The 23,923-nt window shown below is 36.5% G+C and overlaps 1 protein-coding gene and 12 non-coding genes across 13 annotated transcripts; 12 read left to right on the forward strand and 1 right to left on the reverse strand.

The window, feature by feature from the left end:
• Positions 1-3,485: 3,485 nt before the first annotated feature.
• trnag-ccc (transfer RNA glycine (anticodon CCC)) lies at positions 3,486-3,557 on the forward strand. Its single transcript has one exon. It is a non-coding gene; the product is annotated as a tRNA-Gly (tRNA).
• Positions 3,558-3,816: 259 nt separating this feature from the next.
• Positions 3,817-3,888, forward strand: trnaa-agc (transfer RNA alanine (anticodon AGC)). The gene has a single exon. It is a non-coding gene; the product is annotated as a tRNA-Ala (tRNA).
• Positions 3,889-4,155: 267 nt separating this feature from the next.
• trnaa-cgc (transfer RNA alanine (anticodon CGC)) lies at positions 4,156-4,227 on the forward strand. The gene has a single exon. It is a non-coding gene; the product is annotated as a tRNA-Ala (tRNA).
• Positions 4,228-5,743: 1,516 nt separating this feature from the next.
• Positions 5,744-5,815, forward strand: trnaa-cgc (transfer RNA alanine (anticodon CGC)). Its single transcript has one exon. It is a non-coding gene; the product is annotated as a tRNA-Ala (tRNA).
• A 952-nt stretch (positions 5,816-6,767) lies between these two features.
• trnaa-cgc (transfer RNA alanine (anticodon CGC)) lies at positions 6,768-6,839 on the forward strand. Its single transcript has one exon. It is a non-coding gene; the product is annotated as a tRNA-Ala (tRNA).
• Positions 6,840-7,122: 283 nt separating this feature from the next.
• On the forward strand, positions 7,123-7,194 carry trnaa-ugc (transfer RNA alanine (anticodon UGC)). The gene has a single exon. It is a non-coding gene; the product is annotated as a tRNA-Ala (tRNA).
• A 651-nt stretch (positions 7,195-7,845) lies between these two features.
• trnaa-agc (transfer RNA alanine (anticodon AGC)) lies at positions 7,846-7,917 on the forward strand. Its single transcript has one exon. It is a non-coding gene; the product is annotated as a tRNA-Ala (tRNA).
• Positions 7,918-8,183: 266 nt separating this feature from the next.
• On the forward strand, positions 8,184-8,255 carry trnaa-ugc (transfer RNA alanine (anticodon UGC)). The gene has a single exon. It is a non-coding gene; the product is annotated as a tRNA-Ala (tRNA).
• A 273-nt stretch (positions 8,256-8,528) lies between these two features.
• On the forward strand, positions 8,529-8,600 carry trnaa-agc (transfer RNA alanine (anticodon AGC)). Its single transcript has one exon. It is a non-coding gene; the product is annotated as a tRNA-Ala (tRNA).
• A 270-nt stretch (positions 8,601-8,870) lies between these two features.
• On the forward strand, positions 8,871-8,942 carry trnaa-agc (transfer RNA alanine (anticodon AGC)). Its single transcript has one exon. It is a non-coding gene; the product is annotated as a tRNA-Ala (tRNA).
• A 265-nt stretch (positions 8,943-9,207) lies between these two features.
• trnaa-ugc (transfer RNA alanine (anticodon UGC)) lies at positions 9,208-9,279 on the forward strand. Its single transcript has one exon. It is a non-coding gene; the product is annotated as a tRNA-Ala (tRNA).
• Positions 9,280-9,553: 274 nt separating this feature from the next.
• On the forward strand, positions 9,554-9,625 carry trnaa-ugc (transfer RNA alanine (anticodon UGC)). The gene has a single exon. It is a non-coding gene; the product is annotated as a tRNA-Ala (tRNA).
• A 3,222-nt stretch (positions 9,626-12,847) lies between these two features.
• LOC114460987 (transcription factor 7-like) lies at positions 12,848-16,429 on the reverse strand. Its single transcript, XM_028442898.1, has 8 exons — positions 16,288-16,429; positions 14,733-14,799; positions 14,329-14,625; positions 14,170-14,228; positions 13,983-14,072; positions 13,703-13,862; positions 13,502-13,609; positions 12,848-13,393 (listed from the first exon to the last, which is right to left on the reverse strand). Exons 2-8 carry the CDS (start codon positions 14,760-14,762, stop codon positions 13,346-13,348), a joined length of 792 nt encoding a protein of 263 aa, XP_028298699.1. The 5' UTR covers positions 14,763-14,799; positions 16,288-16,429; the 3' UTR covers positions 12,848-13,345.
• Positions 16,430-23,923: the final 7,494 nt, after the last annotated feature.

Genomic DNA, 23,923 nt, shown 5'->3' on the forward strand with positions numbered 1-23,923 from the left:
ACAACTACAGAACAATTAGCATTCTCCCCGTTATATCAAAAGTAATAGAAAAAGTGGTCATTGAGCAACTCACACAACATCTGGAGGATGAAGGCCTTTTACATCCCATGCAGTTTGGCTTTCGGGCAAATCACTCGACCGTAACGTCATGTTGCCTTCTCACAGAAACAATAAAACAAAATCTTGATAATGGAGGAGTCGTAGGAGCAATATTCTTAGACCTTCGCAAGGCATTCGATACTGTCAGTCACCCAACGTTACTTTTAAAATGAACTAAATTTAAACTGTCGACAAACACTCTGGCTTGGGTTAACTCCTATCTGTCTGGTCAGACCTAATGCGTCCGTATCAGTAACACTACATCCACTATTACTGCTACTGTTATCGGACTGCCACAAGGCTCTAACATCGGCTCTCTTCTGTTTTCCCTATATATAAACAACCTGCCATCTGTATGCGAGGATGTTAATATCCAGATGTATGCAGATGATACGGTCGTTTATACATGGGGAAAAGGATGCTGAACAGGTAACCAATAAATATACAGCAGCAATGGAGAAAGTCGCAATATGGCTACATAATTCATGTCTCACATAAAACGTAAAGAAAACAGTAACAATGTACTTTGTAAACAAATATAAACTGTCATCCTTTCCAAACATAACGTTACAATTGGAAGTAATACAAAATGTCACTGAATATCGATACCTGGGTGTCATTTTAGACCCAACTCTATGTTTTAAAAACATATCAAACATATGTACCAGAGTCTCAGGTACAACATCAAAACTTTCAAATGTATTAGAAACTTGTTAACACTCGAGGATGCTCAAACATATTTTAATGCAATGATTATGTCTCGGTTTTATTATTGTGTAACGTGCTGGTCCCAGGTGAGTAAAACCGCTCTGAGGCCGTTGGAAACTTTGAACAAACAGTCGCTCAAAATCCTCAACCGTAAACCATGACAACACCATCACTGTTTAGTCTTTCAAAAATATAGACTGTTAAATTTTGACAACATTCAAAGATTTGCATTAATACGATTGGCCTATAGAATCTTAAATAACTCTGCACCAGCACCTCTGAAGAACTTTATAAAGTTCACTTCTGCTGTGACAACTAGAACCATATAAACACAGCCCCAGCCACCCATAAAATATATATAAATTTATCCTTTATCCTGATCCTCTATCTATCCTTTATCCTGTTTTATCCTTTATACCTGTCATTATTATTGTTACTGTTACTGGCTTGTTTTTTCTGTTCTGCACACTGAATACTGAGTCAAATTCTCTGTATTGTTTTTTAAAACTGGACTTGGCAAAATAAACTTTTCTGATTCTGATTCTGAAGATCCTCCACCAGGGGTCAGTGTACCATACCCAGATGTAAAACTTCATTAGCACAATCATACTTCTCATATAAAACAATAAAGAATGGAACGATTTCACAACAGACCTGAAAAGTCAAACTGACTATTTTCTGTTCACTGCAGAACTTAAAAAGTGTCTGTGGAACAATCAAAGCTGCTCACACAGACACTGAGGTGGACACTATGTTTGAACCACGTGACAACTTACCGGTAATGTGTATATATTCATGAACGAGAACAGATTGACGTGTATTTTATAAAAAGTACTGTATTGAATTTGTGGTTAGTGTTTGTAAATAATGACAGAATTAGAGAATGTATTGTCCAGGTGTAGTGTTGTGTTCAAGACCACACTATCAGAGACCAAGACTTGCCCGAGACCAGAATGCACCGAGACCAAGACAAGACCAAGACTTCCAGGAGCCGAAACCGAGTCAAGACCAAGACAGAGACAAGGTGGGACCGAGACCGAAACATTTTTTTTTTTAAATTTCAAAAAAAAATAAATGATAAAATTATGACACGGTTCAACAGTTAAATAACATTCTCTCTTTAGTTTTAGTTTCTTTTAAATACATTTGACGGACAAAAAAGGTGCCTTCAAAAAATTTACTGAAATATTAAAACTACTACTGCTACTGATAAATTCACAATTATTGTACATATTTGAAAACAAGATTTTTATGTCAGCTGAATGTACAGCAAGTGTTAAAAAGCATTTCTGCCAAGAAATATCATGACTGCTCACCTACACACCACAGAGTGTTTCCTCTTTGCTGTGCTTTTACAAATGTATTCGAAATACGAAGGTTGCTGTCATTATACGGGGTGGATTAAAGAATGAATAAAGGATTGTTTTATCTCATTATTATCACATTATAAAAAAGTTTAAAAATAGCAGGAATTAGTGCTGGTCTCGAACGGTCTTGAGGGAAAATCTCAAATTGAAGACAAGATCGAGTCAAAATAATTCCGAGACCTTTAAAATTTGGTCTCAAGACCGAACTTGACTACTATAACACTATCCAGGTGTGTTGCTGTAAATGAGAGGTGTGGATGTAATGTACAGGTGTGATATTGTTCAGGTCTGTGCGTGTGTCAGTGAGAGTGCATATTCTGAGTGATTGTTCTTGTACAGTTTTTACCATTGTAATTCATTGAATGTTATTGTATGTTTTATACAGGTAACCAGGGACTACAGATGGAATAAACTAGCTGTTTAACTATACTCTGGTGTAGAACATCTCTGTATTTTATGATTTTAATGTCTCTATGCATTTGTCCCTTCAAATAAAGACTAAACTATCATTAGTTGAAAACCATTTTAGTGCCTCATTTTCTTCTTTTAACAGGTTACATTCTCTTTTTGTCTTTGAGGCAAAAAATGTGTCTATTTCAAATGTTACTTTTCAAAGTAGGATGGAATGTGGTAGGAATGAAGGTGGACTTGGGCTTAAATAATGTTTGTGTAGATTCTGTCTGAATCTGAGAGTGAGAGGCAGCTTGATTGGGGTTAGTGTTGTACCAAACTTTCAGCTGGAGATTGTGATGGAAATGAAACAAGTTTATCTTGGTTTGAAATTCTTTGGTTGTGTTTGTGGAGGCAAAAGTTAGACTTTTAAACAGCACAGAGACATGACTGGGTGTGAGTGGAACACCTGATATGTTAATCACCTGTTCATTCTGGTTTTGCTCCTGGTTTATCTGCCATGACTTTGAGAAATGTACTTCTCTCCTTTTTTGTAGCTTTTCTTTTACAGCTTTTCTGAGCTCTAATTTAATACATGTTTAGAAAATCTCTATGTATCAATCCTGTATAATGCATTTTTCATGTTCTTAAACATCACTGAATGAACAGCTCTACAGATTTTAATTGTAAATGTGTAACATTTCACTTGGTCATGTGACCTGTTGAAAATCTTTAAAGGATTCTGCATTTTAATTCCAGTTTAAGTGTGCACATCATATTTAGACTAGTTTTTAGGGTCTTTTCTCAGAAAAAAAAAATCCAAATTTGTTCAAGTCTTATGCCTTATTATTACCTTAAGTCCAATTTTGGGCATTTGCAACTTTTTTCTCATTTTTTTTCACATTTTTCTACACAGAGTCAGGGGATGTAGCTCAGTGGTAGAGCTCATGCTTCCCATGTATGAGGCCCCATGTTCAATCCCTGGCATCTCCAAGTATCAAAAACTCAAGCATTGTGAAGTTCCATACCTTCTTCCTAAAATGGGAGTTTGTCTCATTTTTCATGCCCTTCTGCATTTTAATTCCAGTTTAAGTGTGCACATCATATTTAGACCAGTTTTTAGGGTCTTTTCTCAGAAAAAAAAAATCCAAATTTGATCAAGTCTTATGCCTTATTATTACCTAAAGTCCAATTTTGGGCATTTGCAACTTAATTCACATTTTTTTTTTTCTCATTTTTTGTGAACATATTTGGGGATGTAGCTCAGTGGTAGAGCGCATGCTTAGCATGTATGAGGCCCCAGGTTCAATCTCTGGCATCTCCAAGGAACAAAAACTCAAGGGTTGTGAAGTTCCATGCCTTCTTTCTGCAAAGGGTGTTTGTCATAATTTTCTCATTTTTCATGCCCTTCTGCATTTTAGTCCCAGTTTAAGTGTGCACATCATATTTAGACTAGTTTTTAGGGTCTTTTCTCAGAAAAAAAAAAAATCCAAATTTGTTCAAGTCTTATGCCTTATTATCACCTTAAGTCCAATTTTGGGCATTTGCAACTTTTTTCTCATTTTTTTTCTCATTTTTTGTGAACATAATTGGGGATGTAGCTCAGTGGTAGAGCTCATGCTTCGCATGTATGCGATCCCAGGTTCAATCCTTGGCATCTCCAAGAATCAGTAACTCATGGATTGTGAAGTTCCATACCTTCTTTCTAAAGTGGGAGTTTGTCTCATTTTTCATGCCCTTCTGCATTTTAATTCCAGTTTAAGTGTGCACATCATATTTAGATTAGTTTTTAGGGTCTTTTCTCAGAAAAAAAAAATCCAAATTTGTTCAAGTCTTATGCCTTATTATTACCTAAAGTCCAATTTTGGGCATTTGCAACTTAATTCACATTTTTTTTTTCTCATTTTTTAACAAGATAATAGGGGGTGCTGCTCAGTAGTAGAGTGTGTGCTTTGCATGTACGAGGCCCCAGGTTCAATCCCTGGCATCTCCAACAAGCAAATGCTCAAAATAGTCATGTTCTATCACTTCTTTCTAAATAGATGTTTGTCAATTTTTCTCTTTTTTTTATGCCATTCTGCATTTTAATCCCAGTTTAAGTGTGCATGTCATATTTAAAGAAATGCTTAGGGTTGTTTGAAAATCCTTTCTCAGAAAAAAAAAGAAAACTCCAAATATTTTCAAGTCTTATGACCTTCTATATTACCTTACCTCCGATCTTGGGCATTTGCAACTTTTTTCTCATTTTTTTTTTCTCATTTTACGTAAAGACAACATCGGATGTAGCTCAGTGGTAGAGCGCATGCTTAGCATGTATGAGGCCCCAGGTTCAGTCCCTGGCATCTCCAAGGAACAAAAACTCAAGGGGTGTGAAGTTCCATGCCTTCTTTCTGCAATGGGTGTTTTACTCATTTTTCATGCCCTTCTGCATTTTAATCCCAGTTTAAGTGTGCACATCATATTTAGACTAGTTTTTAGGGTCTTTTGATAGACTTTTCTCAGGAAAAAAAAAAAATCCAAATTTGTTCAAGTCTTATGCCTTATTATTACCTTAAGTCCAATTTTGGGCATTTGGAACTTTTTTCTCATTTTTTTTCTCATTTTTATACACAGAGACAGGGGATGTTGCTCAGTGGTAGAGCTCATGCTTCGCATGTATGAGACCCCAGGTTCAATCCCTGGCATCTGTAAGTATCAAAAACTCAAGCATTGTGAATTTGTATGCCTTCTTTCTAAATTGGGTGTTTGCCACTTTTACTCATTTTTCATGCCCTTCTGCATTTTATTTCCAGTTTAAGTGTGCACATCATATTTAGACTAGTTTTTAGAGTCTTTTGATAGCCTTTACTCAGACAAAAAAAAAAAAAAAACTCTAAATTTTTTCAAGTCTTATTCCTTTACTTCCGATTTTGGGCATTTACAACTTTTTTCTCATTTTTTTTTCTCATTTTTAATCAAGCCACTTTACTCATTTTTCATTCCCTTCTGCATTTTAATTCCAGTTTAAGTGTGCACATCACATTTAGACTATTTTTTTAGAGTCTTTTGATTGCCTTTTCTCAGAAAAAAAAAAAAATCAAAATTTTTTCAAGTCTTTTGCCTTATTCTTACCTTAAGTCCAATTTTGGGCATTTGCAACTTTTTTCTCATTTTTTTTCTCAATTTTATGTACAGAGACAGGGGATGTAGCTCAGTGGTAGAGCTCATGCTTCGCATGTATGAGGTCCCAGGTTCAATCCCTGGCATCTCCAAGAATCATTAACTCATGGATTGTGAAGTTCCATACCTTCTTTCTAAAGTGGGAGTTTGTCTCACTTTTCATGCCCTTCTGCATTTTAATTCCAGTTTAAGTGTGCACATCATATTTAGACTAGTTTTTAGGGTCTTTTCTCAGAAAAAAAAAAATCCAAATTTGTTCAAGTCTTATGCCTTATTATTACCTAAAGTCCAATTTTGAGCATTTGCAACTTAATTCACATTTTTTTTTCTCATTTTTTGTGAACATAATTGGGGATGTAGCTCAGTGGTAGAGCGCATGCTTAGCATGTATGAGGACCTAGGTTCAATCCCTGGCATCTCCAAGGAACAAAAACTCAAGGGTTGTGAAGTTCTATGCCTTCTTTCTGCAATGGGTGTTTGTCATATATTTTTCATGCCCTTCTGCATTTTAATTCCAGTTTAAGTGTGCACATCATATTTAGACTAGTTTTTAGGGTCTTTTGATAGCCTTTTCTCAGGAAAAAAAAAATCCAAATTTGTTCAAGTCTTATGCCTTATTATTACCTTAAGTCCAATTTTGGGCATTTGCACCTTTTTTCTCATTTTTTTCCTCATTTTTATACACAGAGACAAGGGATGTAGCTCAGTGGTGGAGTGCATGCTTAGCATGTATGAGGCCCCAGGTTCAATCCCTGGCATCTCCAAGTATCAAAAACTCAAGCATTGTGAATTTGTATGCCTTCTTTCTAATTTGGGTGTTTGCCACTTTTACTCATTTTTCATGCCCTTCTGCATTTTAATTCCAGTTTAAGTGTGCACGTCATATTTAGACTAGTTTTTAGAGTCCTATGATAGCCTTTTCTCAGAAAAAAAAAAAAAATCCAAATCTTTTCAAGTCTTTTGTCTTGTTATTACCGTAAGTCCAATTTTGGGCATTTGCAACTTTTTTCTCATTTTTTTTTCTCTTTTTTTGTGAACGTAATTGGGGATGTAGCTCAGTGGTAGAGCTCATGCTTCGCATGTATGAGGCCCCAGGTTCAATCCCTGGCATCTCCAAGTATCAAAAACTCAAGCATTGTGAATTTGTATGCCTTCTTTCTAGTTTGGGTGTTTGCCACTTTTACTCATTTTTCATGCCCTTCTGCATTTTAATTCCAGTTTAAGTGTGCACATCATATTTAGACTATTTTTTTTAGTCTTTTGATAGCCTTTTCTCAGAAAAAAAAAAAAATCCAAATTTTTTCAAGTCTTTTGCCTTATTATTACCTTAAGTCCAATTTTGGGCATTTGCAACTTTTTGCTCAATTTTTTTTTTTTCTCATTTTTTAACAAGACAGCAGGGGGTGTAGCTCAGTGGTAGAGTGTGTGCTTTGCATGTACGAGGCCCCAGGTTCAATCCCTGGCATCTCCAACAAACAAATGCTCAAAATAGTTATGTTCTATCACTTCTTTCTAAATAGATGTTTGTCAATTTTTCTCTTTTTTTATGCCATTCTGCATTTTAATCCCAGTTTAAGTGTGCATGTCATATTTAAAGAAATGTTTAGGGTCTTTTGAAAATCCTTTCTCAGAAAAAAAAAGAAAACTCCAAATTTTTTCAAGTCTTATGACTTTCTATATTACCTTACCTCCGATCTTGGGCATTTGCAACTTTTTTCTCATTTTTTTTTTCTCATTTTATGTAAAGACAACATCGGATGTAGCTCAGTGGTAGAGCGCATGCTTAGCATGTATGAGGCCCCAGGTTCAATCCCTGGCATCTCCAAGGAACAAAAACTCAAGGGTTGTGAAGTTCCATGCCTTCTTTCTGCAATGGGTGTTTGTCATATTTTTCTCATTTTTCATGCCCTTCTGCATTTTAATCCCAGTTTAAGTGTGCACATCATATTTAGACTAGTTTTTAGGGTCTTTTGATAGCCTTTTCTCAGGAAAAAAAAAAATCCAAATTTGTTCAAGTCTTATGCCTTATTATTACCTTAAGTCCAATTTTGGGCATTTGCAACTAAATTCACATTTTTATTTTTTTTTCATTTTTTTTTTCTCATTTTTTGTAAAGACAACAGGGGATGTAGCTCAGTGGTAGAGTGCATGCTTAGCATGTATGAGGCCCCAGGTTCAATCCCTGGCATCTCCAAGTATCAAAAACTCAAGCATTGTGAATTTGTATGCCTTCTTTCTAATTTGGGTGTTTGCAACTTTTACTCATTTTTCATGCCCTTCTGCATTTTAATTCCACTTTAAGTGTGCACGTCATATTTAGACTAGTTTTTAGAGTCCTATGATAGCCTTTTCTCAGAAAAAAAAAAAAATCCAAATCTTTTCAAGTCTTTTGCCTTGTTATTACCTTAAGTCCAATTTTGGGCATTTGCAACTTTTTTCTCATTTTTGATCAAGACAGCAGGGGATGTAGCTCAGTGGTAGAGTGTGTGCTTTGCATGTACGAGGCCCCAGGTTCAATCCCTGGCATCTCCAAGAAGCATTAACTCATGGATTGTGAAGTTCCATACCTTCTTTCTAAAATGGGAGTTTGACACATTTTTCATACCCTTCTGCATTCTAATTCCATTTTAAATGTGCACATCATATTTAGACTAGTTTTTAGGGTCTTTTCTCAGAAAAAAAAAAATCCAAATTTGTTCAATTCTTATGCCTTATTATTACCTAAAGTCCAATTTTGGGCATTTGCAACTTGATTCACATTTTTTTTTTTTTCATTTTTTTCCCTCATTTTTTGTAAAGACAACAGGGGATGTAGCTCAGTGGTAGAGTGCATGCTTAGCATGTATGAGGCCCCAGGTTCAATCCCTGGCATCTCCAAGAATCATTAACTCATGGATTGTGAAGTTCCATTCCTTCTTTCTGAAATGGGTGTTTGTCACATTTTTCTCATTTTTCATGCCCTTCTGCATTTTAATTCCAGTTTAAGTGTGCACATCATATTTAGACTAGTTTTTAGGGTCTTTTCTCAGACAAAAAAAAAATCCAAATTTGTTCAATTCTTATGCCTTATTATTACCTAAAGTCCAATTTTGGGCATTTGCAACTTAATTCACATTTTTTTTTTTCTCATTTTTTGTGAACATATTTGGGGATGTAGCTCAGTGGTAGAGCGCATGCTTAGCATGTATGAGGCCCCAGGTTCAATCCCTGGCATCTCCAAGTATCAAAAACTCAAGCATTGTGAATTTGTATGCCTTCTTTCTAATTTGGGTGTTTGCCACTTTTACTCATTTTTCATGCCCTTCTGCATTTTAATTCCAGTTTAAGTGTGCACGTCATATTTAGACTAGTTTTTAGAGTCCTATGATAGCCTTTTCTCAGAAAAAAAAAAAATCCAAATCTTTTCAAGTCTTTTGCCTTGTTATTACCTTAAGTCCAATTTTGGGCATTTGCAACTTTTTTCTCATTTTTGATCAAGACAACAGGGGATGTAGCTCAGTGGTAGAGTGTGTGCTTTGCATGTACGAGGCCCCAGGTTCAATCCCTGGCATCTCCAAGAATCATTAACTCATGGATTGTGAAGTTCCATACCTTCTTTCTAAAATGGGAGTTTGTCACATTTTTCATGCCCTTCTGCATTCTAATTCCATTTTAAGTGTGCACATCATATTTAGACTAGTTTTTAGGGTCTTTTCTCAGAAAAAAAAAATCCAAATTTGTTCAAGTCCTTTGCCTTATTATTACCTTAAGTCCAATTTTGGGCATTTGCAACTTAATTCACATTTTTTTTTTTTTTTCATTTTTTTTTCTCATTTTTTGTAAAGACAACAGGGGGTGTAGCTCAGTGGTAGAGTGTGTGCTTTGCATGTACGAGGCCCCAGGTTCAATCCCTGGCATCTCCAAGGAACAAAAACTCAAGGGTTGTGAAGTTCCATGCCTTCTTTCTGCAATGGGTGTTTGTCATATTTTTCATGCCCTTCTGCATTTTAATCCCAGTTTCAGTGTGCACATCATATTTAGACTAGTTTTTAGGGTCTTTTCTCAGAAAAAAAAAAAAATCCAAATTTGTTCAAGTCTTATGCCTTATTATTACCTTAAGTCCAATTTTGGGCATTTGCAACTTTTTTCTCATTTTTTTTCTCATTTTTTGTGAACATAATTGGGGATGTAGCTCAGTGGTAGAGCTCATGGTTTGCATGTATGAGGCCTCAGGTTCAATCCCTGGCGTCTCCAAGTATCAAAAACTCAGGCATTGTGAATTTGTATGCCTTCTTTCTAAATTGGGTGTTTGCCACTTTTACTCATTTTTCATGCCCTTCTGCATTTTATTTCCAGTTTAAGTGTGCACATCATATTTAGACTAGTTTTTAGGGTCTTTTGATAGCATTTTCTCAGACAAAAAAAAAAAAAAAACTCTAAATTTTTTCAAGTCTTATACCTTTACTTCCGATTTTGGGCATTTACAACTTTTTTCTCATTTTTTTCCCTCATTTTTAATCAAGCCACTTTACTCATTTTTCATTCCCTTCTGCATTTTAATTCCAGTTTAAGTGTGCACATCATATTTAGACTATTTTTTTAGAATCTTTTGATTGCCTTTTCTCAGAAAAAAAAAAAATCCAAATTTTTTCAAGTCTTTTGCCTTATTATTACCTTAAGTCCAATTTTGGGCATTTGCAACTTTTTGCTCATTTTTTTTTTTTCTCATTTTTTAAGAAGACAACTGGGGATGTAGCTCAGTGATAGAGTGTGTGCTTTGCGTGTACGAGGCCCCAGGTTGAATCCCTGGCATCTCCAACAAACAAATGCTCAAAATAGTCATGTTCTATAACTTCTTTCTAAATAGATGTTTGTCAATTTTTCTCTTTTTTTTATGCCATTCTGCATTTTAATCCCAGTTTAAGTGTGCATGTCATATTTAAAGAAATGTTTAGGGTCTTTTGAAAATCCTTTCTCAGAAAAAAAAGAAAACTCCAAATTTTTTCAAGTCTCTTTCTATATTACCTTACCTCCGATCTTGGGCATTTGCAACTTTTTTCTCATTTTTTTTCCCTCATTTTTTGTAAAGACAACAGGGATGTAGCTCAGTGGTAGAGTGCATGCTTCGCATGTATGAGGCCCCAAGTTCAATACCTGGCATCTCCAAGATTTATAAACTCATGGATTGTGAAGTTCCATGCCTTCTTTCTAAAATGGGAGTTTGTCACATTTTTCATGCCCTTCTGCATTTTAATTCCATTTTCAAGTGTGCACATCATATTTAGACTAGTTTTTAGGGTCTTTTCTCAGAAAAAAAAATAATCCAAAAATCCAAATTTGTTCAAGTCTTATGCCAATGTCCAATTTTGGGCATTTGCAACTTAATTCACATTTTTTTTTTTTTTCATTTTTTTTTTCTCATTTTTTGTAAAGCCAACAGGGGAAGTAGCTCAGTGGTAGAGAGCATGCTTAGCATGTATGAGGTCCCAGGTTCAATCCCTGGCATCTCCATGGAACAAAAACGCATTGATTGTTACATTTTATGCCTTCTTTCTGCAATGGGTGTTTGTCATATATTTCTCATTTTTCATGCCCTTCTGCATTTTATTTCCAGTTTAAAACTCTGAATACTTAGGCATTGCTTTTCTTGTGAATCCAGGCTGTTCCATAATTTCACTCCACATTCTGACAGACGTATAATTCTCATTGCATCATGGTCCACAAAATGTTTAGCTTTGTTCATAATTGAGAGGCTTTTTGAAAATTTGCTTTTTATTTCTGATGTTGGCTTTTCATGTCAGTTTATTGTCAATTATTACCCCAAGAAATTTATTTTCAGAGACATTTTCTTGTTGAATATCATCTATTTTTATTTTTAGATTATCTTTAATTACCAAATATCCATACTTTGTTTTATTTATGTTTACAATGAATTTATTACGATCTATTAACAAGGGGATGAAGTTACGCTCCAAAGTTGGGTTAAATTACTCTGTCTTGCATTGTTGTTAGTGAAGATATTTCAGAACAAGTTTGTTCAAGCACACAGGTTGTGAAGGTTCAGGTATTTGAATATATTTATATACACACCAGGGTTTTTCAATCTTGGGGTCATGACCCAATGTGGGGTCGCCTGAAGCGGTTAGTAATAATAATTATTGTTTTTATTTATCTATTTTTGCACAATTTAAAAAACAATACATAACATCAGAGAAATAGACATGCAGTGTAAGAAGAAGCTGAAAGAGCTTAAAAATGTATTATTCTTTTTCAAAGTGAAACACCACACACAATTTCAAACAATATAAATATTGTTCAAATAAAATGCAGTATAAAAAATAACTGAGCTGACTCATATTATCACTTTGTACACTAATATTTACTTCTCTGTATTTGCAAATAGAAAAACAAATTTGATCATAAAACTAGAGAAAAAAAGTCTCTGAGGTCACGACCCAGAAAAGTTTGGGAACCACTGATATACACACTTTATGTTGATTCTGTTTTTAGACTTTGTTTTTTTTTTTTAATGAATGTATTCAAGTATTTAATTCAGGGACTAATGGTTTGTTCTGGAAGTAGTAAAATGTATCTGAAGTTACTTGAGAAGTTTTTTTTATGAGGTACTTTTTTACTCTTACTCAAGTACAAGTACTTTTAAAAATGGTAAATGAACTTGTTTTATAAAGTGCTTTTATGTCTACACTGAAGTCGTCCCAAAGCGCTTTACAATTTCAACTCATTCACCCACCAATGAGACTGAGCTGCCATGGGTCAACCACTGAGAACAACTTAGGGCTCAGTGTCTTGCCCAACACATAGACTGGGATCAAACCCCCAACCTCTTGATCAGAAGATGACTGATGAAGTAACAGTACTTTTACTGGAGTACCGTTGTTGTTTCCTCTACCCACCACTGGTTATAAAGTATATTTAAGGAAGTGTAGAATACTTTGAAAGTATGCCAAGGTCAGCAGATCACAATGGTTAATAACTACATTTACACAAATACAACAGCAGCTGATATGATCTCCTAGTGCTGTCGCTCATTGCCATTTAAAGTGTCACACACTGTGGTTTGTGATGGATGTAGTGTTATTAGGTTGAATTGATTACATAAAAAAATGGTAGTTACAATTTTTTATTTCATATTTCATTCACAAAATGTACAATGTATAACATGATGGTGACAGAAGCTGTTGAATCATCAGCTACCAAAAATGACTAAGAAGTTTAAGCAAGGGTGGATTTCAGAACGACTGTGGCTCCCGGACGTATCTCTGGACTCAGACTTCAGCCGTAGTTCCAGTGTCGTAGCAGGACGAACGTGTCTATCACGAGGACACGCCCACTCTCCAAATTTGTTTCCTTTTCTTTGCCTAAAACAAAACACATAAAACTTTAAGTTAGCTGATGAAACAGCAATTTGCATTATCTGTGGATTTATATTACATGTGTGTCGCAAAATAATATATGTGATGTAGAGCGTGTGCATTTCAGAATTTATGTGTGCATAAAATACATATTTGCAAAATCAAGCATGTGCATTTGTGAAAAACCCTGCGTGAGTTAATTCATTGTGATATTGTCCTGATTCCATAGATTTCAGCCGTAGTTCCAGTGTCGTAGCAGGACGAACGTCTCTAACACGTGGACACGCCCACTCTCCGAATTAGTCTCCTTTTCTTTGCCTAAAACCAAACACATAAAAGTTTAAGTTAGCTGATGAAACACTTTCACAGTCACTGTTCCATCACCTTTAAGGTTGCTGTGGCAACATGTCTGCAGGGTAGACTTACATAGTTCTTCTTGTTGGTCCAGCCGGGGTTCTGCTCGTGGTGGAGCAAAGCACAACGTTTGGCCTCAGTATTATACTGATCTTTGTCCTCCGCTGGCAATGACTTCCACTGTTGATGGAAAACAAGAAAAGTGTCACTAACACACACTGAAGACTAGAGTTTAAAGATCACAGATCATTCATGGAGGAAAAACAAACTCACCCGTTCACCGAGGAATTTGTTGACGACAGCGCTCGTCCTCACGCCCAGATCTTCCTCCGCAGACTTCCTGTGCTCTTTGAGAAACAGCATGAAGGCATTGGGGGGCTTTTTTATGTACAGCCCCTCTTCCACCTTCTGTGCCTTACGCTTGTTCACCTTTCTGAAGGAACAAAACACAAATACACAGTATAAGAGCACATGTTAACAGTGAGCAGAGCATGATCCAGAGAGTCAGTCACAAGAAAGACATGTACGATGAAAACAACTGCAGGAAACTCACTTTAAGACTGGAGCCTTCACTGGGGGGGCTGGGACTGCTGGGACTGCTGGGGGTTCTGGTTGCACGATTGAAACAAAGTCATTCTCATTCCTACAAAGATTAAAACACAAACACACTGGATCAGAAATCATGTCACATGTGAAGTAACGTCTGCGTTTGAACAAGTCTGTTTGTTTGCTTTACTTACTGTCCTCCAAAAGTGGGAAGTGGATTCATCCCTGCAGTGAACACTGGAAGTCCATTATACTGGAGACACAAAAGCATGTGAATGTTGAAGTTCCCATCATAGTATCAATACAAAGATCTACAGAAATACATTAAGAACTGTGTTAAACAGAGATGTTACTGTCATAGCAGACACAGCCGATGGGATGAAGGTTTGGAGCTCAATATATTGTTGGACCTGCATGTGCACATCATTAGGAATGGGGTTGATGGTTGTGGGGCAAGGATTTTGTGGGTGGCAGTACTCTGCGATAGACAAGACATCAACGGTTGTCAGGTCTTCATAGGTTGGAGCCCCGTCCTGGTCGTCAGCGAACGTTGTTTGGTCCTGAAGCAGTTGGGCAATGTACTGGCCATTTATTTGTTGGGCCCCGTACCCATCATCATAATCCTCAGGCCAGTCAAAAAAAGTATCTTCCTAAAGAGTAAAATGACATCCATATTTAAAGAACCATCAATAACACATCAACATTATTAAGTAGCGAATTCTACAGAAGAACAGGAAGGGCGTGTCCAGGTTCTTACCGGCTGAACGTGCTGTTCTGAGGCCCACATCTTACTGATCAATAGGCCACAAAATATTCTCCAGACTCTGAGGGAGGAAAGAGGTTCAGTGAGTAGATCAGTGACATGTATTAGTAACAAAGGTTAAAGTAATGTAAGCATTGAGATCATTGATATTTACAAGCAATTTACATGAGTCATGCAGAGCGCCACAATAATAATCTACAGAATTATCCCATCTAGGATTAGAAGAAAGAGTAAGAGTTTATAAATTATACTTCTGTATTCGATGTCTTATGTTCAAATGTTTTGGTATTTTTTCCCCCATTTTTATTATTTTGTTTGCATATTTTAAAAAAAACCAATTCAATTCAATTCTCCCCATATAAAGTTTAGCTTACCCTTCCTTAGGGAGGACTGGTGATAGTCACAATAAAGCAATATAAAAAATGTATTTATTAATATCTTTTGCAAGAATAAAACATGCATAAATGTTGCAAAAAGATTGCACTACAAGTAATGTTAACCTTTTACAACATATACAGACAAAACATAAATATTTAATTTGTGCAGTGATTATTGTATATCACTCTATGGATGTTCAGCACTGCTTTCTTTTAAGGAATTTATTTATTTATCAATTATCTACTCATTTATTTTCTATTTTGATATATCTTTTTTTTTAAATATTATTTTAATGTAATAAGTTGCAACACTTGTCCACAGGAGGCTTTTGAATAAGAAAAATAATTATTGGATGTATTCGAGCCTAATGGTCTGGTTGTTTCCACAACCTCCACACAGTCATTTATTAATTATTAAAGCATTATTAAACAGAGGGTTTTGTGCAGTAATGTGTGATTTACTGCTAAGTTTTATTATGTTTTTTAAACTTTGGACATGCATAATCTGTGAATAAAATCATAATGTAATACAATGAGAAAAAAAGCCATTTAAACTTAAATAACAGAAAATTATTCTACATTAAGAAAATAATCATTGTAGGAAATAAAGTATGTATCAATGTACATAAATGAAGAAAATATTCAAACAATGCAAACAGCTTCCATGGTTGGTAACGACATTTCACTCAGTGACTGACTGAACGTCATTGGCTGTTAAAACGAACCAAAACAAAATCATATCAAGTTCTTCAGAATCTATTTTATCTCTTAAATATTAAGTAAAAATCGACTTATTATAAGGTATGAACTAAAGTACAAATTTTCATCAAAGTCATTACAGGACTTAAGTATATCTACTGTTTTACTAAATAATTACATCTCTACAAAACAGTCTCAGCAGCACAAACGTTCACTACAAGTGTCACATCAGAGTCAAATTATCACAGAAGCAAAAGTAACACATGAAAAATCATCATTTATTGATTTTTGTTATGTTAAAAACGTTTTCTGTAGACCTATAATATAAAATCTAAACGTTTTAGGTCTCAAACCTGATTTAAACAGACTTAGAGAATATAATCGTAGCATATGTTTAACTTTTTAACGCTAAAATGATTAAAGTTGCCTTATCAGATGAGAATCATTCAAACAGCGCAGGGCCATGGTCTTACTTTTCTGGTCTCCTGTTTTAAAAAGTCTTTTTCTGGTCCTGGTCAGAAGTTTAAAGTCTCTGTGTTTTGTAAACTTTTCGCTCCTTTCTCGGGTCAAAGATGCTCACAGCTCTGACAGCTCTGCTCTCACCGTCTGTCGCTGCTCACTAAAAACGTTGAAGGTCAGTAGGTGACTTTAACTGACGCATCCACCTCGTTTCTATGGCTACGCCACGTTACGTACACACTTAGAAAACTTTTCAAGATACACGCTCTATTTTTGTTTTTATTTGTGAGCATAAATAAGGACAATCTAGACGTTTTATATGACAAATAAAAATACAAATATTTACGTAGGCCAGTGTTTTTCTATGGAGGACCAGACCTGCCAACATTTTAAATAAATGAATAAAAGAATAAAAACAAAAACAAAACAAATTCAAAAATAATTGAGTGTGAATAAAAAAAATGATTACATAAATAAAAGTTAATAAATAAATAAAATTAAAATAAATTATATTTGTATATATATATATTTTTTTATTTTTGACCGATATTTTATAGATTTTCGCATTTTTTTAATGGATTTATTCATATTCGTATTCATATTCAAACTTTTGTATTTTTTTGCTACTTATAATCATCAATTTGTTTTTCATTTAAATTTTTCCTTTTTTTTTTACGTTTTTTTAAAAAATTCATTTATTTTTAATTAAGCAGGTTTGGTCTTCATCATTTTTCAATTTTGGGGAATAATTAGATGCAAAACATGCTCCCATAGCTGTTCCTTTCTGTAGTTTATAGAATTGATTCTGAAAGACAAACACATTGTTAGTTAAAGTCCATTCTGTGAGTTGCATCATGAATACAGCAGGGGGCGTCTGTCCTGGTTGAGTATTTTCCAAATAATGTGAGAGAGATTCCAACTCTTCCTCATGGTCAATGTTTGTCTAAAGTGATTCAATATCCATAGTCACAAAAAGTGCTGGACCTATATTTCTAATTTATTTCATTTTATTGAGTACATGTGCACTGTCTTGTATGAAAGAGGGCAGCTCTAACACAAATAATTTAATGTGAAAGTCAACACATTTTGATGCTGGTTCTGTGATAGATTCATTCACTCTTATCATAGGTCTTCCAGGGGCTTTTCTAGGTTTTTATAGACTATTGGAAACATGTAGAAAGAAGGAATTCTGGGATTTTCACACAGAAAAAAGTGATGATGATGATGATGATGCATGCCTTTATTGTCATGTACACATGTACCATGAGATTAAAACAAGCCAACTCCAGTAACAGTGCAAGAAATAAAATAAACAAGCATACAATATAACATAGGACATCAATAAAAAGTACAGGAAAGGATGTAAAGTGAACAGTATGTACATTTGGTATTTAAATAAATAAAAAATAAATAAATAAACAACTACATTGCTATATACAGTGTCTGGTGTATAGCACATTGTCTATATATGCGGTTCAATGATATTACACATCACTGTTTTTTTTTTTTTTTTTTAAAGTGGCTGAGCAGAGTCTGTGGGTATGAATATGAGATCAGCGCATATGAGAATTCAGAGTGGTTATTGCTTTTGGAAAAAAGCTGTTTCTGAGTCTGTTTGTTCTGGCCTTAATGCACCTGTAGCGCTTCCCTGAGGGCAACAGGTCAAACAGGTCAAAGGCAGGGTGGCAGCAGTCTTTGGTGATGGTTTTAGCTCTGTTGAGACAGCGGGAGGTGTAAATGTCCATCAGGGAGGGGAGAGGGCAGCCAATGATTTTCTGTGCTGCCTTTACAACTCTCTGGAGCCTCTCCCTGTCTGCAGCGGTGCAGCTGCCGTACCATACTGTGATACAGTGCGTCAGCAGGCTCTCGATAGCTGAGCAGTAGAAGATCAGCAGCAGGTTGGAATTTAGTTTGTACCTCCTGAGAACGCTCAAGAAGTGTAGCCGCTGCTGAGCTTTCTTGCAGACTGCCGTGATGTTTTCTGACCAGGACATATCCGCGGAGATGAGGACACCAAGAGACCTGAAGGTATGAAACCTCTCCACACACTCACCGTTGATGTACAGGGGTGCTGGGTCTGTGCTGTGCTTCCTGAAGTCCACAAGGATCTTTCTGGTTTTCTTGGTGTTCAGAGCGAGGTTATTCTCTCAACACCAGGCTGCCAACTTAAGGACCTTCTCTCTGTAGGACGTCTCATCATCCTTAGAAATGAGTCCAACCACTGTAGTGTCGTCAGCAAACTTGACGATGAGATTGTCACTGTAGGCCGAACTGCAGTCGTAAGTGTAGAGGCAGTACAGGAGGGGGCTCAGCACACAGCCCTGTGGGGAGCCGATGCTCAGCGTACGGGTGGAGGAAAGGTGGGGGCCAAGTCTCTCATTCTGTGGTCGGTTGGTTAAAAAGTCATTTATCCAGGCACATGTGAGAGGGGGAAGGCCGTGAGTGTTCAGTTTAGTGATGAGTCTGTCGGGATTTATTGTGTTAAAGGCTGAACTGTAATCCACAAAGAGCATCCAAACGTAGCTCTGCCGCTGCTCCAGGTGGTTCAGTGCAGAGTGCAGAGCTACAGAAATGGCATCCTCTGTGGATCTGTTAGCACGATATGCAAACTGTGGGTCGAAGTCTGGGGGGAGATAGTCCTTAATGTGCTGAAGGACCAGTCTCTCAAAGCACTTCATGATTACCAGAGTGAGGGCCACTGGGCGGTAATCGTTCAGGCTGGTGGTGGGAGACTTCTTGGGCACTGAGATTATTGTGGCTGATTTTAGGCACGGCGGGATGACTGCCTGGGCCAGGGAGAGGTTGAAGATCCTGGTAAAGGTGGGGGCGAGCTGGTAGGAAGTCATGTTCATTCTGAGAAATCCACCTTTGATCCTTTGCATTTAAGAGCATTTCTTTAAGTTCTGTCTTTATTTGCTCTGTAGGATTAAACATTAAAGGCTGGTAGTATTCACTGTTGCTCAGCTGTCTCAAGGCCTCTGTATACTGGTCTCTGCCCTACATCCCCATTAATGTACTGGTCTCTGCCACTGCTCCTCATTTGTCTACTTTTTTAATTATGACGTCATCTATAAAGATACTCTCACTGCTCTAATAACAATATTGATAAATCAGTAACTGAAAACACCTTCCCTACCACAATAAAAACAGCCACTAAGCCACTAGTTTGAATGATGAAATCCATAAAGCAGGAAATAACCAAGACATCAACAACTACAGAACAATTAGCATTCTCCCCGTTATATCAAAAGTAATAGAAAAAGTGGTCATTGAGCAACTCACACAACATCTGGAGGATGAAGGCCTTTTACATCCCATGCAGTTTGGCTTTCGGGCAAATCACTCGGCCGTAACATCATGTTGCCTTCTCACAGAAACAATAAAACAAAATCTTGTTTGAGGAGTCGTAGGAGCAATATTCTTAGACCTTCGCAAGGCATTCGATACTGTCAGTCACCCAACGCTATTTTTAAAATGAACTAAATTTAAACTGTCGACAAACACTCTGGCTTGGGTTAACGCCTATCTGTCTGGTCAGACCTAATGCGTCCGTATCAGTAACACTACATCCACTATTACTGCTACTGATATCGGACTGCCACAAGGCTCTAACATCGGCTCTCTTCTGTTCTCCCTATATATAAACAACCTGCCATCTGTATGCGAGGATGTTAATATCCAGATGTATGCAGATGATACGGTCGTTTATACATGGGGAAAGGATGCTGAACAGGTAACCAATAAATAAACAGCAGCAATGGAGAAAGTCGCAATATGGCTACATAATTCATGTCACATAAAACGTAAAGAAAACAGCAATAATGTACTTTGTAAACAAATATAAACTGTCATCCTTTCCAAACATAACGTTACAAGGGGAAGTAATACAAAATGTCACTGAATATCGTTACCTGGGTGTCATTTTAGACCCAACTCTATGTTTTAAAAAACATATCAAACATATGTACCAGAGTCTCAGGTACAACATCAAAACTTTCAAATGTATTAGAAACTCGTTAACACTGGAGGATGCTCAAACTTATTTTAATGCAATGATTATCATTGAAAACCGTGGAAAGTGACGTCAAGGTACTGAAAGAAGAAAATGTGAAGAATGCTGAAAAGATAAAAACGCTGGATGCGAGGGTTGAAGATCTGGAAAGAAAAGAAAAAGAAAAGGATGTCATCATCACTGGCCTAAAGATTAGGCCAAGGAGCTACGCCAGTGCGACAAGACAAGCAGATGAACCGACCACCGAAGACACAAAATCGATTGAAGAACAGGTGATTGATTACCTGGACTCGAAAGGCATTGAAGTGAACCATCAACCACTGCCAGCTGCTGCCAAAACGCAAAGATACCAGAGATGTGAAAATTACATTTACCAACGTGAAATTTAAAGCTGAAATAATGAAACAAGGAAGAAAACTTATGGGAACGATGGTGTTTATGAACGAGAACCTGATGAAGCAGAATGCAAGTATCGCATGGAAAGCACGCCAGCTGAAGAAAGGAGGAAAAATTGTGAAAACTTGGACCAGAGGCTGCAGGATCTACATCACACCCCCAGGAGGAGAAAATGGAAAACCCGTTCTAGTCGAAAGGATGGAAGACCTGGAAAAATACGAATGAGGTACCTAAAAGTCAAGAACACTGATAAAAATCATGGATATGGAAAGAATCACTAAAAATCATCTACAACATCATCATCAACAACGGGAGAATAATCAAGTAGATGAAGTGGACCCAAACAACTTTTCACACTGGAAACAAGACACGAACTGCCATTACAACACAGAGAATGAATTCAAAGTGGAAACAAAGAAGGAAAAAGGTCTGTCACTTATTCACTGTAATTGTCGGAGTATGTATGCAAATTTTGAAGACATTAAGGATTACATCTCCACATTGTATAAGTTTGACATAATAGCACTGTCAGAAACTTGGCTGAAAGAAAAAAAAGGCAATGAGTTTATGATAAAAGGATATAACTTTGTCTATAAGAACAGATTACATAAGCCAGGAGGAGGGGTAGCACTATTCATAAAAGAAAATATTGAGATGGAGATTATAGAATCGATGAGTTTAACAGTAGAAGAAGTGAAGGAATGTATAACAGTGAAAATTACAAGTCCAGAGGGACGTAAGATATTAATCTGTTGTTTGTATCGTGCACCTGACTGTAAAATAGACATATTTAATGAGAAACTAACTAAAATGACATACCAAATCACTTAAAACAATCTATTCTTCACTCATAGCATCGCACTTAAATTACTGCTCCGAAATATGGGGTAATAACTACAAAACGTATCTTGAACCACTATTTAAATTACAAAAAAAAGCTATAAGAATTTTACATAAAGCACCACACAACGCACACACAAACAAATTATTTGAGGAGGCAAAATACCTAAAACTGCAAGAAATAATACACTACAACACACAAATACACGCATTTAGGGCTTCATCTAAAAAACTACCACATCAAATACAAAAACGTTTCACATACAATCAAAATTCCTACGACTTCAGACATAATAATATGTTCAGACCGGACAGGGTCAAATCGAATGTTGGCAAACATAGTACTGTGTATAGAGCCATGAACCTCTGGAATAGCTTTGACGCAGAGACACAACAATCCGTAAATCTGAAAGGATTTAAGGAGAAAACACGGAGGACATTTCTACACACATACAGATCTCAAGTCAACTCTTCATCGAACTCTACAGCAATGACATGGAACTCATCAACTGGTCATTGAGCGCCATTGACAAAATCTTCACGACGAGGCAACTGTTGCAGCACGAATCAGCGTGTCCAAAGGACACATACCCAAGTGGATATGCCATGGATGCACGAGGGAGAAGCCAGATGCTCTGTCTCTCCCAGTTGACAGTGGAAGATGTGGAGGACATCTATCTGCTAGGGGTCATGATCTTTGGCCTGCTAATGACGTGGGTATGTGTATGTGCATGTGCCTTTCTGATGGATCGTAAGCTGAGGCGACTTTCAGAGGATATGAAGGTACTCCGAAAAAAGAAGAACTTTTCGTTTGGAGAGTTGGAGGAACGTAAACAACGACTGGAAAAGAAAGCTCGAGGAGATACGAAAAACAGTGAGGAGGAGTAACAACAGGAACAATGACTGCAGATGAGAACGCATCAAATAAAAAAAGACAAAAAAAAAAAAAAAAAAAAAACTTAATGATGAAATTATGAAGAAGATGAGAATGTTTGACAAGGGAAGAAACGAGGTTTGATGTAAAACTATCTGTGTTCAAATCAGGGGACGGATCTGGATAAGCATAATGCTTTTTTACGTCGCCCTTTCCGGCATGCAAAAGGACAAAAAACAAAAAACAAAAAAAAAAAACAATGATGTGATTCTGCTCTGAATGTCAAAATGAATTTCTGTGATTGCAACCATGTCGGAAATGAACTGAATAAATAAAAAATTATGTCTCGGTTTTATTATTGTATAACGTGCTTGTCCCAGGTGAGTAAAGCCGCTTTGAGGCTGTTGGAAACTTTGCACAAACAATCGCTCAAAATCCTCAACCGTAAACCATTACAACACCATCACTGTTTAGTCTTTCAAAAATATAGACTGTTAAATTTTGATAACATTCAAAGATTTGCATTAATACGATTGGCCTATAGAATCTTAAATAACTCTGCACCAGCACCTCTGAAGAACTTTATAAAGTTCACTTCTGCTGTGACAACTAGAACCATATAAACACAGCCCCAGCCACCCACAAAATATATATAAATTTATCCTTTATCCTGATCCTCTATCTATCCTTTATCCTGTTTTATCCTTTATACCTGTCATTATTATTGTTACTGTTACTGGCTTGTTTTTTCTGTTCTGCACACTGAATACTGAGTCAAATTCTCTGTGTTGTTTTTTAAAACTGGACTTGGCAAAATAAACTTTTCTGATTCTGATTCTGAAGATCCTCCACCAGGGGGCAGTGTACCATACCCAGATGTAAAACTTCATTAGCACAATCATACTTCTCATATAAAACAATAAAGAATGGAACGATTTCACAACAGACCTGAAAAGTCAAACTGACAATTTTCTGTTCACTGCAGAACTTAAAAAGTGTCTGTGGAACAATCAAAGCTGCTCACACAGACACTGAGGTGGACACTATGTTTGAACCACGTGACAACTTACGTAATGTGTATATATTCATGAACAAGTTTGCGGACATGTTTAGCTCCACCTCTCTCTCCTGCGTGTGTGAATGTGTCACACACGTCACTCGGTCATTATACGGGGTGGATTAAAGAATGAATAAAGGATTGTTTTATCTCGTTATTCTCACATTATGAAAAAGTTTAAAAATAGCAGGAATTAGTGCTGGTCTCGAACGGTCTTGAGGGAAAATCTCGAATTGAAGACAAGATCGAGTCAAAATAATTCCGAGTCCGACACCTTTAAAATTTGGTCTCAAGACCGAACTCGACTACTATAACACTATCCAGGTGTGTTGCTGTAAATGAGAGGTGTGGATGTAATGTACAGGTGTGATACTGTTCATGTCTGTGCGTGTGTCAGTGAGAGTGCATATTCTGAGTGATTGTTCTTGTACAGTTTTTACCATTGTAATTTATTGAATGTTATTGTATGTT

Source organism: Gouania willdenowi, unplaced genomic scaffold (assembly GCF_900634775.1).
Source record: "Gouania willdenowi unplaced genomic scaffold, fGouWil2.1 scaffold_87_arrow_ctg1, whole genome shotgun sequence".
Taxonomy (NCBI): domain Eukaryota; kingdom Metazoa; phylum Chordata; class Actinopteri; order Blenniiformes; family Gobiesocidae; genus Gouania; species Gouania willdenowi.

Bases quoted from the DNA above. Each gene is read 5' to 3' on its own strand.
- LOC114460987 (XM_028442898.1), bottom strand. From the start codon at position 14,762: ATGTGGGCCTCAGAACAGCACGTTCAGCCG. The intron at 14,626-14,732 runs GTAAGAACCTGG...TTTACTCTTTAG, and splicing joins CAGAACAGCACGTTCAGCCG to GAAGATACTTTTTTTGACTG. The intron at 13,610-13,702 runs GTGAGTTTGTTT...TTCCATCAACAG, and splicing joins ACAAATTCCTCGGTGAACGG to TGGAAGTCATTGCCAGCGGA.